General features: G+C 34.6%; 1 protein-coding gene and 1 long non-coding RNA gene across 7 annotated transcripts; one reads left to right on the forward strand and one right to left on the reverse strand.

The window, feature by feature from the left end:
• Nucleotides 1-260: 260 nt before the first annotated feature.
• On the forward strand, nucleotides 261-5,065 carry LOC147908027 (uncharacterized). 6 transcript variants are annotated; one of them, XR_015546671.1, is made up of 4 exons: nucleotides 261-3,190; nucleotides 3,359-3,450; nucleotides 3,764-3,886; nucleotides 3,990-5,065. It is a non-coding gene; the product is annotated as an uncharacterized LOC147908027 (long non-coding RNA). The 6 variants fall into 6 exon arrangements; XR_015546675.1 differs by having other exon boundaries at nucleotides 298-3,190; nucleotides 3,715-3,886; nucleotides 3,986-5,065; XR_015546674.1 differs by having other exon boundaries at nucleotides 3,175-3,253; nucleotides 3,715-3,886; nucleotides 3,986-5,065.
• Nucleotides 5,066-5,905: 840 nt separating this feature from the next.
• On the reverse strand, nucleotides 5,906-7,175 carry LOC147908028 (uncharacterized). The gene is made up of 4 exons (XM_087411181.1): nucleotides 6,951-7,175; nucleotides 6,164-6,508; nucleotides 6,056-6,104; nucleotides 5,906-6,012 (listed from the first exon to the last, which is right to left on the reverse strand). Exons 1-4 carry the CDS (start codon nucleotides 7,173-7,175, stop codon nucleotides 5,906-5,908), a joined length of 726 nt encoding a protein of 241 aa, XP_087267307.1.
• Between the last annotated feature and the right edge of the window lie 13,361 nt (nucleotides 7,176-20,536).

Consider the following 20,536-nt stretch of genomic DNA (forward strand, 5'->3'; position numbering starts at 1 on the left):
TTTTCCACGTTCGCGCACATCTGCTATTCGTCTCTGGCTAAGTACTAGTCACGTTACGGTATTGCGAACTCGTTAAATCTTTTCTGTATCATCCATTTGTGAGCTTTGTTTATCTGTTTTCCTTTTTTCTCTATTATTTATATATATATATATATATATTATATATATATATATATATATATATTATAAAATATATATAATAAGTAATATATATATATATATATATATATATATTAGGTGTTGGAATTAATTCGTAGCGTTTTTAATGAAAGAATGTTATTTATTTCACATGAGCATTAAAAAATACATTAATGAAAGTACTTCCCATCACTTGTAAAACGCTACGAATTAATTCCAACACCTAATATATAAAACTTTCTTTTGCAGAGCATTTTCTTGTAATAAATCCCGTTATATACCTCATATATTGGGAAAAAGATTTACACTGACTCCTACAAATACCTGAATGTCGGAATCGTCGTGGGACCTGTGTGTGTCTTTTATGAAAATTGCAATTGGCGACAACCAAAGTAACAACATAACTTGCCACTTGCCTCGTGCAATGTGGCAAGCTTTCATCGAAAGACGTGCGGATATTGAGCGGTTCGTGCAATCGCACCTTCATCATTATCGGTCCAAGATCTAGTGACAGAAATCGCAAAAATGTGATGTGAATGTGATTAAAACATTGCGCAAAACATATCTGTATATGAAGCCGTTAATCATGCTCTTCATGTTCAAACTCAAACATTGCGTCGAGAACGTATACTCTGAGCTGTGCCAGTATACGCATATTGTCAATGAAAAATTTAAATATTTTGTAACACTTTTAGGTGAAAATTGTATCATCGATAAATGTGATGCTGTAGATTTTTTGCGCAAAATTTATAATAAATTATCCAATATAGAGTGTGAATTAATAATTTATGCTTTAGATAATATTGTAAACAGTTTGAAAAGTAAATGTACATTTTATTGCTAATTGGAAGCAGATGCTTAAAATTCGATTTGAAATTAATTAAATTAAATTAAATCAAATATAAGTTTCTGCTTATATATAAATATTGTGAGAACTATATAATAAGTTATATAGTATTGTATAGTATTATATATTGTAAAATTACATTATATATAAAAAAGTAAACACATATTTAAACTATATATCTGGGTGTATGACATTATTCATTCCTTTCTTATTGTCGCAGCGCTATCATATTACGCGCGCCGCCAGCATCTTCGCGATCAACGGTACTGCGACAGACGGTCACGACCGTATTAACAGTCCTCTTTATTTAAATTATTAAAGACGTATGATAAAATATTTTTGGATACGAGAAGAAGATACAATGGGAGCGACAAAGATAAAACATAAGAAGGAGAGAGATGGTAAATATATGCGGTAAGTGTATGCAAGCCTTTGTTACCGATGCATTTTTAGGGTGGACGGCGGCGGGCGGCAGCGGTGGGTGACGAAAAAAATACGGAACTCATAACGGAATGTCATCATGTTTACGTAATCAATCGACCGGAGTCCTATGTTTATGTAAACAGCGATGCCGCCGACCGGGGACCTTCCTCGCGCCTTCCTCCTCTTTCCCCGCGTCTACGAGTACCTCCGCGCCTTCCCCCCCCCCCCCTCGCGCCAATGAGAACCCCCCCGCATCTCGCGTTCCCCTCAGAGGACCAAAAAAAAGTTAGAACCACCCTAGTATACTTACCATATATAAAACAAAAACTTTATGTAATATCACTTTTTTCTTTTTAAAATAAACATTTTTGACAAAAAATTTCGTCTGTTTCTTACTCTTAACCTCGTCCTCTTTTACATTAATTTTTTTCTCGCGTATTCCAGATTTAGATAATGTTCATTAAAAACAAAACAGAAAAAATTTTCTTTTAAAATAATGTTCGAATCAACGCATCGATTACGACGTCGTGTGTGAACTTGTTCATTTCTGTTTTACCTCCTCTTTCTCCCTAGTGTGAAAGCAAGAGTCTCCCGAAAATACTACTAAAAGTAGTCGTCATAAATAATAACAAAAAATCCTTTCACTAAAAGATCAGCCGGAGACATTGAGCCGCTGCAGCAAAAAATGATCTAAAGAACAAAAAACTGTATGCTATTCATATCCGCTGCCCGCACTTTCCCCCTTCCCCCGTAACGAAAAAATGTCTCGGACCTGATTTTCGTTGATGTCACGGTATTCATCTCTGTCGACATCCCAATTCTTCTCCAGTCATCGCGTGGATGTGGACAAAGTCAATCAGCGCGTGGGCAGTCATGGACCAAGCTAATCAAATAACATCATTTAATTATCTCATTACCCACCCTCGCGTCGCCGACCAAGAGCGCGTTTTTTTCCAGACAAGGCCACGCCCCCGGCACTGGAGGTAGAGTGGGGGTTTGTTTTGACGGCTCATGGCTGCTCATATACTGTTATTATTGCCATAATATAATATTATTATAGTAACCTTATATGTATAGTTCTATCAACTCGTACAAAAATTGTATTATATTATAAATTGTGATAATTTCAAATATTAATATAGTAAAATATGAAAATACATATAAATAAAATAACCATTTTTATATGATAATAGCAATAATAATTATAATGAATATAACCATTTTTTTAACATTTGTTTACTGTTTACATATAACAATATACAAAGTGTAGAAAAAATCCCAGACCCCTTAAATATCTTGAAAGTAATCATTTTTGAGAAAAATGTTTTATATAAAAAGTTATAGGTTTTGAAAATGATCTATTGACTGATCTTCAATTTGACTTGGATGGCGTCACCAAGGTCAAGACAAGGTCAAATTGATTTTTTTCAAACGAAATACCCTATTTTTGATTTTAGAATCTGAGGTCGGAAGCTTTCTAAAACATTATAATAAAGCTTCTTTTTAATCAATATTTTTCAAGTTATGAGAGTTGAAAATTACGGAATCGTCGCGGCATTAGCATTATCTAAGATATTACGTAGAGATTGCTCGACTGATTTATGAGTCATGTATATGTCTGCGTCTGTATCTCTATCTTCTCCTCCCTCCTACTCTTTCCTCCCCCCTTTCCTCCTACTCCTTTCCATCCCCTCTCCCTCCTTCCCATCCTTTCAACAAAGCTGGAGACTACATAAGTCAAAGATCTCTCCTGTCAAGTTCACTCTTTCTGCGATTGAGAAGGTATATTTTTTCGTGATACTCCGTTCTGAGATTGCTTATCGCCACATAGTATCTTCGTTTAAAGTATTTATTTAAAATATTTTATGATGCTTATTGAAGCAGCGTATATCCTTTTGATGCGGTGGGGTCTTACACACATGTGACTGAACTTTTCAATCAAACTTTTAGGAATGAGGACAATGGTGTATCTAAATCGACTGTTATTCATACTGTACAACGTTTTGAAGAAATGGATTTTGTAAAAGACCGTAATAGACAAGGTAAACCAGCAACAGCAACAAATTCTGATAAAAGATCGAATGTTCTACAGTCTTTTATCAAAGATCCGCGTAATTCAATTCACAAAGTTGCACAACACGATTCTATGTCAGTTCATAAAATTCTAAAAAAGGAAAAATTTCATCCATATAAGATCCATCTGGCTTTGTGAAGATAATTTTGATCGCATTGAATTTTGCGAATGTATGATGTTAAATATCGATAGAAATCTTTTATAATATTTATAATCAGCATTATTTTTTCAGATGAAGCTACTTTTGAGCTAACCAGGAATGTAAATCGATATAATTGCAGATATTGGAGCGATGAAAATCTTCATTGAATGTACGAGGCACATATATACTCAGAATCAGCAAAAAGTCAACGTATGGGCTGGAATTTTAAATGAAGCTATTATTGGGCCTTTCTTTATTAAAGGTAATTTAAACGTTGACAATTACTTAACCATGTTTCAAGATGAAATAGTTCCGGCAATCCGAAACATCTCATCAAAACTTCAATGACATTTGATTCCAGCAAGATGGGGCGCCACTTCACTATGGTTTACGAGTACGCCAATATCTGAATAAAGTTTTTCCGAATTGCTTGATCTAAATCCACTCGACTATTTTTTGTGGGGATATTTAAAGAGAAAAATTTATAATATAATACTAAATCGAAATCTTAACAATTTACGTCAACGAATAATAAATGAATTTAGAATGTGCCTCCCGAATTCTGTAGAAATGCAGTCTTAAGTTTTTATAATCGTCTAGCATATTGTCAGACTGCGGAGAGACGCCAATTTGAGTATTTATTATAATATGTAATATTCCTTTAATCCTAACTCGCCATATTGGGATATGACGATTTTTCATATTGCAATTCAGACTTTAACTTTTTATAATGTAATTTAAGAATAAAATATTTTTTGTTTCATCTTTGTTTATTTGTTCTTGTCTCTAAAGATATCAATTTTGCATGTGATAAGTTAAAAATATGTTTTCTATTCAGAGATATAACTTGATGAAGTTTCTGATTTCGGTGGGGTCTAGCCGAGAAAGTAATTAAAAACTTGTAGGTAAGGCGAGCTAGGTTAAAGGAATGACAAATGCTCAAACGAATGACAATTGATTTAGATATATATCATTGTCTTTATTTCTAAAAGATTGATTGAAGTCTTGTCGCTTGCGTAAGACCTCCTATGACCATCCTCGCATCATTAAAAGGGATTAGCATTTTAGCTTAAGTAATGCTAATGCCACGACTTTCCGTAACATTCAATCCTCTCATAACTTGAAAAGTATTGATTAAAAAACTTTATTATAGTGTTTTGGAAAGTTCCCGACCTCAGCTATTAGATTCTAAAATCAAAGGATGTTTCGTTTAAAAAAATCGATTTTACCTTGACTTGATTTTGGAGTTGTCATCTAAGATCAAATTGATAAGGTCAATCAATAGATTATTTTCAATCCTACAACTTTTGTATAAAACTTTAATAACTTAATTTTTCTCAAAAATGATTACTTTTCAAGATATTTAAAGGGTCCGGGACTTTTTCTACACCCTGTATAACTATAGTTGTATATTTAAAATATATTTAAAAAAATGGAAAAATCTGCAGTCATTTTCAAATAGTGTGTGTAACTATATTAATAGCACATCTAATTGTACTTCTAGCTACAAATTTAATTGGTCAAATTTATTATACGTATTATAAAAATTAAAAAAAAAATAATTGTAAAAGTAATTATTATATTTGCACTAAATGTTTGGCAATACTATACAAAAAACAGATTTGGTTGAATTAACTGAAATTGTGGCGAAAAATGAACGATCCAGAGTTCTAATTAAATTTACTAGATTTCTTGTTAAATCTATCAGAATTCTGGTTGAAATAACCAATTTCAAAATCTACCAGAATTTTAGTTAAAATAATTCTCAATTTACCAGAATTCTGTTTGAAATAACCAGAAATCTTCTATCAATCTATGTTCGAGAGCGAGACAAAGCGAGAGCGATAGAGAGAGAATTTGTCCACAGTCGAATGCGGCGGTTTTCTTGCGGTCTCAAAGGCGATTGCATTTATTGCGGAGCGTTAACTTTGACCGAAAAAAAGCGAAGAAGAGGGATCACTCGATTCGGTCTTTTATCCATTTTGTAGAACAAAGATTTCCCTTTTCAATCGCCTATGAGATTCTCAAAAAATTATAAAAGTTGAGGTGATTAAGCGTTAAATATATAATACTATTACAAAGAAAATCGTTGAATTTATTGTATTCGTATCATCGAAAATTGCGACAGATAGATGAAATTAACGCGAATATTACCGCGATTACACGCGCGTTGACTGACGCGAGTACATTTAATAAGATCGCACGATCTAATACAATGTACGATTTTTATCGCTCTTGCGAGTCCGCATGTAGAGTGGTCGAGGCAGCATCATCAATTTGATTAGAGGTCGGACGAGGTTGTGCGAACAGTTGCTATTCGGATCACACCGTCCTCTCCTGGGTGCTTTGTAATGCGAGCTAGAGGCCGTCTACTTGGTGGTGATGTCTCTGAAATTATGAGGCACAATGAGCCAATCTGAGGAGTGCTTACCTTGCACCACTTTGAGCGTGAGATCAAGGAATGCAGGTTGCGTGACCACCTTTCCCAAAAATAATCACGCATTTTTTGCTGCCAACGAGAGAGAGAGAACCTCGTTGCCTTCTCTGTGAGTGATGGTTCTGGAATGGCTAGCAGCGAGGCTCCAATAAGCAGATGTCCTGGAGCGCGGAGAGGTCGGTTGGGATTGTCAGATAACGCCAGCAAGAGCCGAGAATTCAGATAGGCCTCTACCTTAGTTAAGAGAGTGCTCATCATCTCCTCGTAGGTGAGCGTGGTGTCGCCGATTACTCTTCGAAAATGCTTCGTCGACTTTACTGCTGCTTCCCAGAGGCCTCCGAAGTGAGGTGCGGAAGTAGGATTGAAGTGCCATCGGATTCCTTCTGTGACAGCAGCATGCGCGATGCGGCTGCCGTTGACGGAAGATGCACGAAGAAGCTTTTGTATCTGTCGGCGCCAATGAAGTTCGTGCCACAGTCGGAATAGATATCCGAACACAGTTCTCTACATGCTGTGAACCGACGAAGTGCGGTCAGGAATGCGTCCGTCGTGTAATCAGAAACGACCTCAAGATGCATTGTTTTAGAACAGAGACACACAAAAATTGCGATGAAGGCCTTGTGGGACCGGTGCCCACGTCCTCGATTTGTGCGAATGAGTATCGGCCCGGCATAGTTAATTCTGAGGAATGGATGTGCAGGAGTTACGCGTCCTTAAGGAAGGTTATCCAGTGGCGGCTGTGACGTGACTCCTCTCCATCTGGTACAAGTGACGCATCGATGCAACCAGTATTTGTCATAGATCCCTCGAGGGATCCAATATCGTAGTCGCAACAGGCCCAACTGCACTCCTTCATGGAGTGTTCGGTGATATGACGATATTAAGAGACGTGTGAGGTGTGAATGATCGTGGTGAAATGATCATTGGATGCCGCTCGTCCGAAAAGAGAACTGCGTGCTTCAGGCGACCTCTGACTCTCAGCACTCCGTTCGTCTATGAATGGATTCAAGGCCCGTAACTGACTGTGAGGTGGCATCGGGCGTTGATCTTTTGCGGCAGTGACCTCGTACGCATAGTGCCTGGACTGCTCGAATCCATCATCCAAGTGCGACATCGAGCTCGTCGGGTGTCAATGTCAACTCCTTCCGTCGTTAGCATCCCTCTTGGGCGCAGCCAACATAGACACCATGCTGTGACCTTCAGGAGCCGATGAAGTAAGGAGAATCGGAGGAGGAGCTCCGGTTCCGTGACAATCTTTGACGTGACAGTGGACACGTTGCTCGAGCAATTCCTCCAATGGAACTTCAGGTTGTGCGCTAGGCCAGGTGAAGTTGTCCTTGAACAGCCAAGAGGGGCCTGACCACCAGAGTGGATGATCTATAAGCTCTTCTGGTGTTATCCCCCGAGAGGCGCAGTCGGCCGGGTTGTCCTTTCTGAGAACATGACACCATTGTCCTCCTATATCATGGACACGCGGTTGGCCATACAAGTCTTCCATCGAGATGCGTGACCCTGAATCCAGTGTAGAATCTTGGAGTTAGACCAGAGAGTGACTGGAGCTGTATACAGGCTTAGAACAGTGCGTGTATGTGCGACTAATTTTGTGAGCAAGGCGGCGGCACACAGTTCCAATCGCGGCAAGGATACTGGCTTGATCGGTGCGACTTTGCTTTTTGCCGCTAGCAAGAGAATGTTGACACTGTTAGAGCTGATGACACGAAGATACACCAGGATTGCGTACCCTCATTCGGACGCGTCGGAGAATCTGTGCAACTCTACTCTCACGTCCTTGGCGCCCGTGTTTAACTAGCGGTTGATTCGAAGCTGTTCAAGCTTTGGAAGTTCCTCCAGGAAACGACTCCAATGGCAGGTGTCTGCTTGAGGGAGCGGGGCGTCCCAGTCCAGCTTTTGCAACCACGCTGACTGAAGCAGGATTTTTGCGCTGATAACTACCGATGTCAATCATTCGAGCGGATCAAATGAACGCGCGATCTCCGAGAGAATCTTCCTTTTGGTGAATTTTTCAATGGTGCGGCTTCGAATTGAAAATGTGAAGATGTCGTCGACCGAGTGCCACTGCAAGCCCAGCGTTGCGTGATTCTCGTGTTCCCATGACCGCGAATCAGCGAGACAGTGATCCGTAGGAATACCGAAGAAAATTTCAGGATGGTAGGCGCTCCATTTTTTTCAGTGGAAACTCGCTATGCACAGCTCGGATTGTATCACGATTGCCTTGTCTTTAGTATACGCTCCGGTCACAATGTCGTCGACGTAGCAGTCTCAGTACGGCGGAACCTCGCGGAAATCTTGCGTTTTCGTCGTCGGCGAGCTGACGAAGTGTGCGGACGGCAGAGAATGGCGCGCACGACAGATGTCACTGTATTTAACTGATACTTGCACACCGGATCGCTGACTCAGTGAAGCCAGAGAATGCGTTGGTAATCTCTATCCTCAGACGCCACAAGAATTTGACGATACATTTTTTCGATGTCCGTCATGATTGCGTATCGGTGCCACCGCCACCGGGTCAACACATCGGTAAGCGATGGTAATAGGTTAGCGCCGACTAACAGCTGAGTGTTTAATGACTTATCGGACCTTGTACTCTGAGATCCGTTGAATACCACCTTGAGTTTGGTCGACGCGTTCGATTCTCGGAACACTCCGTGGTGAGGTAGATAGCATCTTGCTTGTGACTCTGATGACCTTGGCACTAATGTGATTTAACTCTTCGTATTATTTTAGAAAGACGTGGTCCGAACTGAACGTCACGCTCATACCGTCGCTCCGTGGCAGTGAGCAATCGCTCGGCTGATTGGATGTCACCGACTGCTGTTGGCGACGCGGCAAATGGCAGTCGCATAACGTATCTTCCTGCGGCTGTGAGTTCTAGGAAAGATTTCCTCGCATCGTTGTTTTTCTGGCGTAATGGACACTGAGGTTGAAGGTTTTTTTCTTGCTCCCAAAAACGTTGCACGAGCGTGGTCAGCTCGTGGTCAGCGGTGCACTAGAAGCGGTGTGAAGTCACTGAGAGATTCTCGCCGCAGTCTCTCGAGAAAATCCGAGCAGAGTGCACTGAGCGACGGGAGTATGCGAATCGTCCTTTCGAAGGCCCTCTTATAAAATGATAGAGCACGCTTCCGCGCCGAGTAACAGCTCGATGGGATCGGCGGCCGAGAATTGCGGATCAGCCAGCTGGAGATCTTCAATGTGAGGCCATATAGTCTTGCATGCTGCGCCTTGATACAGTGAAAGACGTGGCAGGATGAAAGCGACAGCGATAACTCGAGTTCCATTGATCCTGAAGGTGAGACTGAGAGACACTTTCCCGCGACAGGAACCTGAGAGTGAGCTGTCGATTCCGAAAATTGAGATTGCCGCGCGGAGTCGCGGCAGGCGTAAGCGTTGGACTAGCGCCTCGGAGATCAAGGATACTTCCGATCCTTGATTGATTAAAACTCTAACCGGGTGTGGATTCCCATGGCGATCAGCGACAGTAATTCTCGCGGTAGCGAGCAGAATGGCCTTGCATTCGTCGTCTTGGCGTACAGCGGTCAATGCGCTTACGTCGGCTGGTTTCGCAGTGACGTACGGTTTGTGAAGGAGCGTGTGATGCCTCGCCTTACACGTCTTCTTGACTGGCACTTCGCGATTGGATGTGAATCGAGACAGTAGTAACACAACCGGTGTGTTTCCGCGACGGACTTTCAGATGCGGATTTTGCCTTGAATTGTTCGCACATCATTACATTATGCCTATCCTTGCAGAACACAGCCGGGAGCATCGTCTACACGTTTAGCGACGTACGATTTCGCGATTCGCGGTGGATCTCTTTGGTGATCTTTGGTTTTGCGGCCTTGAGAGTCAGAGTTCACTTAGTAATAAAGTCCATCAAGGTATCGTGATCTGGCAAGTCCGTGGTATCACTTGTGTGAGATTCCCACTCGAGGGAATGCTTCAGCGAACTCTTCTAGGCAATGCTTTAAGTGGAACTTCTCTACGTTTGAGATAGACGGATTATTACCGACGATGGATAAGAATATGTCTCGAAACGATGGTCAGTTTTTAAACGCGCCCGAAAATGATCGGATTTTCAGACCCGGCAGCGCCGATTTGGTGGAAAAATCGTTTCCCGATTCATTCGGAGAAGCTGTATTTGACTTCTTAGCCTTGAGCTTTGTCAGGTAATCATTCAACAGGCTATGTTGTTGTACGTAAGTAATTTCAGCGGAATCGGCGAATTGAGACGTAGGCTCACTTTCATCGTAGGCTTTCTTATAATGTGCTCGAATAAGCTCATGCTGTCTTTCGAACTTCGTCCACAGTTGATCGAGAAGCGCTAAGCGGATTTCGACAGCGTGGAGAGTGATGTTGGCCATACCCATCTTCTTTCAATTTGCCACTGATCTGGTCATGTGACCGTGGATGTTACTCTGAGTGGTCAGCAAGGTATTTATTTCTTCATTCATGATTTACTTATTTACGTTCTCTTTTTGTTCTTTTAGGTATTACGCGCACTGAACGCGATGATACTCCCGAACGAGCAATAATCGGCGAAGGCGAATCCGGCTCGAAGGACCAACAGTGTTTGAGAGTGAGACAAAGCGAGAGCGATAGAGAGAGAATTTGAGCGAGAAGGCGTTTTGAGCTAAAGTTCGACTTACGCGAATCTTCGATCACATCGAATGCGGCGGTTTTCTTGCGGCGGAGCATCTCAAAGGCGATTGCATTTATTGCGAAGCGAACTTTAACTTTGATCGAAAATAAGCGAAGAAGAGGGATCACTACTCGATTCGGTCTTTTATCCATTTTGTAGAACAAAGACTTCCCTTTTCAATGAGATTTCTCGAAAAAAAATTATAAAAGTTGAAGTGACCCCATGATTCGGGCAGCAATTGGCAATTCTCGATTGCGATAGCCAAGCGGTACATATTGCCATGCGCCCGCCAAATCAAGAATTTTGATTGGGGTGTCAGTATGTTACGCGTTTCGCGTCACGCGAACGCGCGTGCGTTGGATCGTTCATTTTTCACCACAATTCCAGTGAATTCAACCAAATATTTTTTTCCGTGTAGCAATATATATATATATATATATTTGACCATATTTATATAAATAATAATTAATATTTTCTTTAAAAAAAAACTACAGGAATAAGAATTATATCATAGTCGCTCATACATGCTCAAAGATAGAACATGCAACACTCAGATCGCAGTGACTCTCGAGACTGAGGACAATCGTTTTGTCATTATCATTTCCTAACAAATATCAACGTATTATTTCGTTTCCATGTAATCTCAAATATTAATAATATTAAACTAGCAGCAAAGGCATGAAATTAAGAATGGTTACAGTAGAAAGTATAAGTAACGTTGACAATGTCTCGATCACAAGCGTGCGATTAGCTCAGCGTAAATGTATTAGGCTACCGTTCTAGAGATTGTAGGTCCAAATCTTACCGATGATGCGATGCGTTTTTTAATAATTAATTGTAGTTAATAAGATAGAATATAGATATGCAAAATAGTTAATAATTAATTGAGATGGAAAATAAAAAATAATAATAACAAAAAAATTATTTTTTTCATTTTAAGATGAACTGTATACATTTTTTTTTATTATATAAAAGGGATTGTTTTATCACAATTACCAAATTATTTCGGTTAAAACAATTAATAATTTGGTTATATTTAATCATGTAAGTAATATGACTCAATAAATTATAAAATTAGTATAATAAAAAAGGGCTATGAGCCAAAAATTATATTAATTCATTAGTAATTATAAACAAAAATTATAACAAAAAGATATATAAAAGATATATAACAAACATAAATTTGATAAATTATTCGACGTAAATAATAAACAAAAAAATATATATTAGGTGTTGGAATTAATTCGTAGCGTTTTTAATGAAAGAATGTTATTTATTTCACATGAGCATTAAAAAATATATTAATGAAAGTACTTCCCATCACTTGTAAAACGCTACGAATTAATTCCAACACCTAATATATATATATATAAGAAAATATAAAATATACAAACGTTTCAATCTCGATTGGGTCATTTTCAATGTTTCAATGCATAAAAGTTCGCTTGGTCTACAGAAATAAAATTATTCGGACATTATACAATATGATCGCTTATTGAATATATTTAAAGCCTCACCGTAGTCGTCCATAGAATTGAAATCTTGAAAGAATTTTGAGTATCAAATGTTCCATTGTAAATGGATAAGGATTGTTTCTATTAAAATAATGAAGCAAATTTATCAAGATATAATATCTTATGGAGATAATGCATTATATTAGGTGTTGGAATTAATTCGTAGCGTTTTACAAGAGATGGGAAGTACTTTCATTAATGTATTTTTTAATGCTCACGTGAAATAAATAACATTCTTTCATTAAAAAACGCTACGAATTAATTCCAACACCTAATAGAATTAATGACAGTTTAATTATATAACGATTACCGAGATATTATATTAAAAATTTTAATTTAGTTAAAATTAAATTATATAAATTACCTTCATATTAAGAGAATCTGATACAGAAACCGCAGTTAAGTTTTTTGCAATTTATATTATAGGCAATAACGATCAGAGTTAAAGTTGTTATCATGTTGGTGCTTTAGGACCGTTGTGACATTCAAAAAATTATAAACATTATGAGAATATTAAGTAAAGAAATTTTCTGGAAGAGAGAGGAAATGTTAGAGAAGGGAGATATGGAAGAAAGAGGGATTAGAGTTCCGATTAACAAGGACAATAAAAAAACAACCATGATAGAATTTATGAAACAGATAGAAAATAATATAACTGGATGTCCAAATAATGTTGTAAACTTTGTCAGAAACAATTCTATATCAATTCTTAACAAATTTAATAGTAAATTTCCTTCTATCGAAAAACTTATTAATTCATGGTTAAATAAAAAAATTTATCAAAGAACATCCGGATATACTTATTATGAATGCTGACAAGGGAAATGTCACTGTTGCTCTAGATAAACAACTTATTACACAAAATGGAAGAAATCTTTTCAGATAAAGATATCAAAAAATTGAAAAATATCTTTCGGAAAAATTAACCCAAGATTTACGTGCCTTATCAGATGGAAGAAGAAAAGTTATGTGATGATTCCATGTATCGAAAATTACTTACCATAGATGGTAACATAGAGCTTATGGATTATTTCTGACTATCGCATGAAATTAAACCATAATTTTAAATGAAGTCAAAATTTTAGATAAAGAGGCTTCGTATAATAAAAGATTGATATCATATAAAAAAGCAAAGACAAGACATTAACAAACAAAATGATACAGAATCATTGCCAGAATCATACCTCCAGATCATACAATCACTTTCCCCTTCATAATCACTTCCCCTTCTCAATTACTTTCCCTCTTTCTTCCATACCTCCCTTCTCTAATACATTTCCTCTCTCTTCCAGAAAATTTCTTTACTTAACATTCTCATAACGTTTATAATTCTTTGAATGTCATAATGATCCTAAAGCCGACGTGATAACAACAACTTTAGCTCTGATCGTTATTGCCTATAATATAAATTGCAAAAAATTTAACTGCGGTTTCTGTATCAGACTTTCTTAATATGAAGGTAATTTATATAATTTAACTTTGACTAAATTAAAAATTTGAATATAATATCTCAGTGATCGTTATATAATTAAACTGTCATTAATTTTATAATGCATTATCTCCATGAGTTATTATATCTTGATAAATTTGCTTTATTATTTTAATAGAAACAATCCTTATCCGTTTACAAAAACATTTGATACTCAAAATTCTTTCAAGATTTCGATTCTATGGACGACTACAGTGAGACTTTAAATATATTCAATAAGCAATCATATTGTATTGTTACGTAATGTTGCTATTGAGATTTTCTCCGTTTTTTGAGTCAATGTATTTAAACAATTTACTTGGGGATTGGAGATTAAGTCGTGCGATTAAGAATCGGTTAAGAATGCGGTTCACTGGGAAGTACCGGATAATTTATAGGAAGAGTAATCTTGAATTCAGTGCCAAAAAGATCACGAAGTTTATAGGTGAATCTACGTGTATCGCCTTTTAGAATGTTTTTGTAACTAGGAAACATGAGATTGCCCTTCAATTTCTTTAGAGTGTAGATGGGTTCGCGGGGTAAGTCTACCGGTTTGTTTTGATCTAGCAATTACACTAGTTTTTGAAGATAGGGGAAAGAGTCTTGGTTTAAAATAAGGGCCGATTTAATTTGGAACCTTAATCTCTTTTCTCTTTGTCTTCGTCTGCCTTTAGTAGGCATGGAGGTAATGCAAAAATATTAATAATGTTCCGGAGAACCGCCGTAAGATGGGGGCTACGCTATTGGCAGCGACAGTCACAACAGCCCTTCGGATACCCATATATTTATATATGTACTTGTATGTAACTGAAGATCAGAGATTTAGGTTCCGTCCAATTCGATTCAATATTTTCGTTTATTAAAAGAAACAAAAATGCGAAAAGAAAAATATGGAAGTGTGGTTCTGATGAAGCGCGAGGATAGTTCTCACCTTGATTCGACTATACTGGATAGGTTTCTACTTATGGTTTGCAAATGAATGACTGAATGACTGTAAATAAGGCTGAACGTATAATTATAACTGTAACTGTAACTGACTGTTTTTGCTTTTGGCAGCTCCTTTTATACTTTGGAAATGAATGTGGGAGTGTCCTTTCAAAACCAATCAATATTTCTCAAAATTTGGTAGAACCTATATTCGCGCTTTCCTTGAGATAAGGCAGCAAGGCTCCGCGTAAACCCTACTCCCCACTCTACAAGTTTATTCTTAATAAGTAATAGTTGAGTTTTAATAATTTGTAATAAAAATTCGGTTTTCCTTAATATCCTTTATGCGAGGCGAATCCATTACATTCATATGTTTAAAATTAATTTAATTTTATTAGAAGAAGAAAAAAGGAAGGAAAAGATATTCGTCCTCGCATTCAGGAAGATTTCTATTTTACTGCTAATTACTTAATTGTTAAACGCTAATATACACTATTACTAATGTTAATGTACGCTTTTATTTATAATAATGTTAATATACGTTATTTGTTATTTTATAGGAGGGCTTCTTTGAGAAAGATCGTGGGATATTCTTAGTCATTCTTTAGAATAATCTGTATGACGATAATTTGTATGACGCATAAAAGTATATAATGATTTATCTGTTGGTTTGAATGTTTAAATAAAGAAATTAAATATACCCTCCTATAAAAGAGAAAAGAAATTTTCGGTTTGAAATAAAGATAAAATAGGAACGAAATATCAAGATTAAGACGAAATATTAACTTAAGATATAAGATAAAAATATAAGATAAAAATAAGGTATAAATCGTATATCTACAATAAAGAATGAGAGGATTTTATCGGAATGTAACAGTATACAAGTAATATCCGAATAATTTTATTTTTGTAGACCAAGCGAACTTTTATGTACAGGGTTGACCATATTCGACGGAAAGATCTGGCAACACTGTAACTTTTGACAGAGATGTTAGATCGAGTAACGACGTTTCCCATGATTGAAAAAAAAAACATCTTTCCGTCGAATATGGCCAATCCTGTATTGAAACATTGAGAATGATCCGATTGAGGTTGAAAATCGAGTCTGTATATTTTATATTTTCTTATATATATATATATTTTTGTTTATTATTTACGTTAAATAATTTGTCGAATTTATATTTAATATATCTTTTTGTTATAATTACTAATGAAATAATGTAATTTTTGGCTCGTAGCCTTTTTTATTATACTAATTGGTTATATTTGTCATATGATTTCGTAATAATCATCTAACTTTGCTACCAATTTCCAAATCTTGGTAGTAATAGATATATGATTCTACGTACTTTTAATTGTGTTTGTTGTTACAACATTTTATGATATTGTATAATTTACTATATGCAAATACGATTTATGTGTAAGGTAAACATACAATATAGTTGAATGAATACATATTATGATCGTTATGATTATAATTTAGTGTTCAGATTATTATAATTCATGTAGTCAAAACAATTATAAATTTATGGTTGTTCCAAAAAATGACTATAAATTATAGTTAAATTATATTATTCCAACCATTTTTTTTCTCAGTGTACGATCCCTAGAACGGTAACCTAATACATTTACACTGAGCTAATCGCACGCTTGTGATCGAGTCAAACGTTACTTATACTTCCTACTGTAACCATTCTTAATTTCATGCCTTTGCTGCCAGTTTTATATTATTAATATTTGAGGAGATTACATGGAAACGAAATAATACGCTGATATTTATTAACATATGTAGTTAGGAAATGATAATGACAAAGTGATTGTTTTCAGTCTCGAGAGATCGTCCAACCGTGGCTGGCGTGTTTCATCTCGCTGCGATCTTAGTGTTACATTTTTATTTTTGAGTATGTGACTGGCTTTGATTATAATTATAATATAATTCTTATTCCTGTAGTTTTTTTTAAAGGAAAATATTAAATTGTTATTTATGTGAATGTGATCAAATATATTATTGCTACATGGAAAAACATTTGGTTGAATTAACTAGAATTGTAGTTAGTGAACGATCCAGAATTCTAGTTAAGTTTACTAGATTTCTGATTAAATTTAGATTGATAGAAAGTTAGATTCTGGTTATTTATTAAACAGAATTCTTGTAGATTGGGAATTGGTTATTACAACTAGATATCAACAACTAGATAGAATCAATTCTCATAGATTTTGAAATTAGTTATTTCAACCAGAATTCTGATAGATTTAAACTTAATGAAATGTAAACTTAATTAGATTTCTTAGATCGTTCATTTTCCATCACAATTTCAGTCAATTCAACGAAATCTGTTTTTTCCGTGTGTAGTATTGCCAAATATTTAGTGCAAATAATTACTTTTATAATTATTTTCTTTTTAATTTTTATAATACGTGTAGTAAATTTGACCAATTAAGTTTGTAGTTAGAAATATAGTCAAATGCTATTAATATAGTTACACACATTATTTGAAAATGACCGCTTTTCCATTTTTTTAAATATATTTTTTAGTATTGTTACTACATGTAAATAACCAATGTGTGTGTGAGAGAGAGAGAGAGAGAGAGAGAGAGAGAGAGAGAGAGAGAGAGAGAGAAATGGTTATATTCGTTATAATTATAATTGCAATCACATAAAAATGATTATTTTATTTATTATATGTATTTTCATATTTTACTATATTAATATTTGAAATTATTATAATTTCAAAGTCCAATTTTGTACGGGTTGACAGAACTATATATATAAGGTTATTGTTATATATACTAATATTATAGCAATAATAACTATAAAAATGATGACCCTAATCATAATTATTTTACCATGCAATTATATTCACAAACACGATATACTTTTCTCTCAGTGTATATGAAATCTTTTTCTGTATAAGGCATGTACTTGGTGTCTTATTTTTATCTTTTCATAAAAGATAATTTTTGTTGATAAATATTAAATCAAGTTAAACCATGAAACCTTCAATACATTTGATTATCTGTCAAGTAAAACATATATTTTATAATTTGAAGTATTTACATTTTACTTTTACACAGATTAAAATATAACAGTCTGTTAAAAATTCCAAGCATGTCCGTATATGAATTTGGACATCTGGTTAAATGTGGTTTCTTGCACTTGAAATCTTGTTATATCCGAAATCACATTTGGAGTTCCAAATAAGTTCCACGTCAACTTTTGTTTGCAAATTTCGTTCTGTCCGACGTATATTTGGAATAATCGGACGTAAATTTGGTATATTCGAGAAAATTCAAGTTGAATTTGTTACAAAGAAATTCCGTTATGTCCGAATATTATTTAGAATTATATTATTTAGAGTCTAGATATCATCTAACTTTTGTCAACGAATCTTGTTTTGTCCGATGCATATTTGAAATTCCAGAAATTCAAGATAAATTCATTTATTATCTGTTTTCAATTGAATACGAATCTTCATGCAATTACAAATCCGTCTTTTATTGAGGAATCCATAAGAAGTCATCACTAATTTAAACACAAGAATACTTACTTAAACCAGATTATATTTTCTTATAAAAACCAATAAATTTTATGTCGTAAATTGCTTGTATCATGAAATGAAAATGCTTATATAATCAAATTTAATACTTAGATGAACTTTATGCCGGTTAAAGTCTGATCTTGTTCATGTCTATCCTGATGTGAGCGTGCCACTTTTTATTTGGACATAACTGGAATTTTTAGCAGGGTAACTTAATATGCATCCCCAGTAGCACATCAGCGCTTGCAAATCGCTAAAAAAACGATTAATGCCTTTTTAAATGCCATTTTTTAGCGCTCTGTTAACGTTTTGTAAGTTCTGTGTGCTACATGGGATTAAGAGCTATCGCAAACAAAATTCTGTAACAGTAAGCGTAAAGCGTAAACTTAAGCCGATGAGCCAATTAGGATATTACTTTAGATCTATGTAATATGACGAAAATAGAAATGGCAGTAAACTTATTCATAAGACAAATTTCTACTGGTTGAAATTTGCTTTATCCTTCAGATTACATAGATCTAAAGCAATCCTGATTAGCTCATTGACTTAGATTTTTATGATTTACAGAAATTTTGTCTGCGGTACAAAACCCTAATGCGCACCTGTGAATCCAATCAAATTTGCTATTAGATTATAAATTGTACTTTAATAATAATATTTATGGTAATATTCATGGTATAACATAAAATCGGCTTTAATAAATTGACTACGAGAAACAAAGGAAACATATCATCATTAATTTCATTTTCATTGGGAACAAATAATTTGTGAGAAAAGAATAATATTTCTTATCAAATTGACGCAATGAAGAAATGGTTATCTGTACCAAATGTTACAAAAATCGTTTCAGACCATCCAGTATTCTTATCATTCCACAACAAAGTAATTAAAGATGTAAATATTTGTTTATATTTTTATATAAATTATAAGTTAAGCAAGTTATATGAAGTAATTTATATATGAATAAATTATAACTGTATTTTATATAATTTGCATTTTATCTTACGTCATTTTTCTGTAGTTTATATGCTGATATATATATTATTTTTATATAACATATTCTGATTTTTGATTTTTCAATAAGGAAATATGGACTGCGTTAGAAGCAGCATCAGCAAAAGCTAAGAAGATTCATTATAAAAAATTTCATATCTATTCAAAGGAATGCAAAATAACAGAATTGCAAAATTTGTTTAACAAGATAAAAGAGACCGTTGAAAAAGTGTCTATTACTGGTTTGCTTTTGGTAAGATTGCATTTTAAAATTAATTATTGTTCAATAATATAATATAATATAATATAATATAATATAAATATGTATATGTATAGTTAATTATTAATTAATAATATATATTTATATATATAATATATATTTATATGAACTTTAGTTAATCTGTGAAAATTTATCTTGTAGAAATAATAATTAATCTGCCATTATAATAATTTTTGTTTTTTCCAGCAATGTTTATTATTAGATTATTAATTATTGACAGGGAAAATTACTTTTTAAAGTAATGCATTGCTGTTACCATTTGCGGTAAAATGTAATTCGTTACTGTTATTTACTCATTACCGTTTCTAAAAAGTAACGCGTTATCGTTATTTAAAAGTAACGATAATTGTTTCGTTATTTTTTTTGTAATTATGCAAAATGAGACGAGCCTACTCACCGATCTTAATGAAATTAGAATCATTTGATTCATTTTTGCACGAAATGAACGAACCGGACAAAAAAATGTGTCGTTCTGCCTGGCAATCTTAAATTAATGGTTAAAGTTGATTACTATTGAGGTAAGAAAATCTGTCCTAATTTCATCAAAGTCGATGAATAAACCTGTCTTTTATATAATTACACTTTTTAAAATGTTAAAACAGACTTCTAAGACAAAGTATAAATAATCTATAAGATATTTAGAAAGATATTTACTTTTGAACGTTTTTATTTTGTATTAATTTATTTTATATACTTATGTTTAATTATATGGTATTTTATTATATAATAGATATTTTCGTTTTTAGTGTTTTTATGCTAAAGCAACGAGAGTAATTGAAACAAAAATAGGCAAAAAGTTTTTTGTTTATTTACTACTTATAATTTTGTTCTCTATGATGGCCATGACCTATAAAAAAGTAATATTAGAGAAGATGTAACGGCGTTACCAAATCGTTAATCGAAAATAAGTAATGAAAACGTAACGTCGTTACAAATAACGTGTTATTTCGCAACTCTGATTATTGAATAAAGTGTTCCTATTTATAGTAAGAAAAATATGTAAAATTGTATAATATATAATATGATTATATGTAAAATATTCTTTGTAATTAATCTTTATGTTATTCGAAAAAACATAAGGTATATAACGCAGCATT

This window comes from Acromyrmex echinatior, chromosome 11 (assembly GCF_024713525.1).
Source record: "Acromyrmex echinatior isolate Ae372 chromosome 11, ASM2471352v2, whole genome shotgun sequence".
NCBI lineage: Eukaryota > Metazoa > Arthropoda > Insecta > Hymenoptera > Formicidae > Acromyrmex > Acromyrmex echinatior.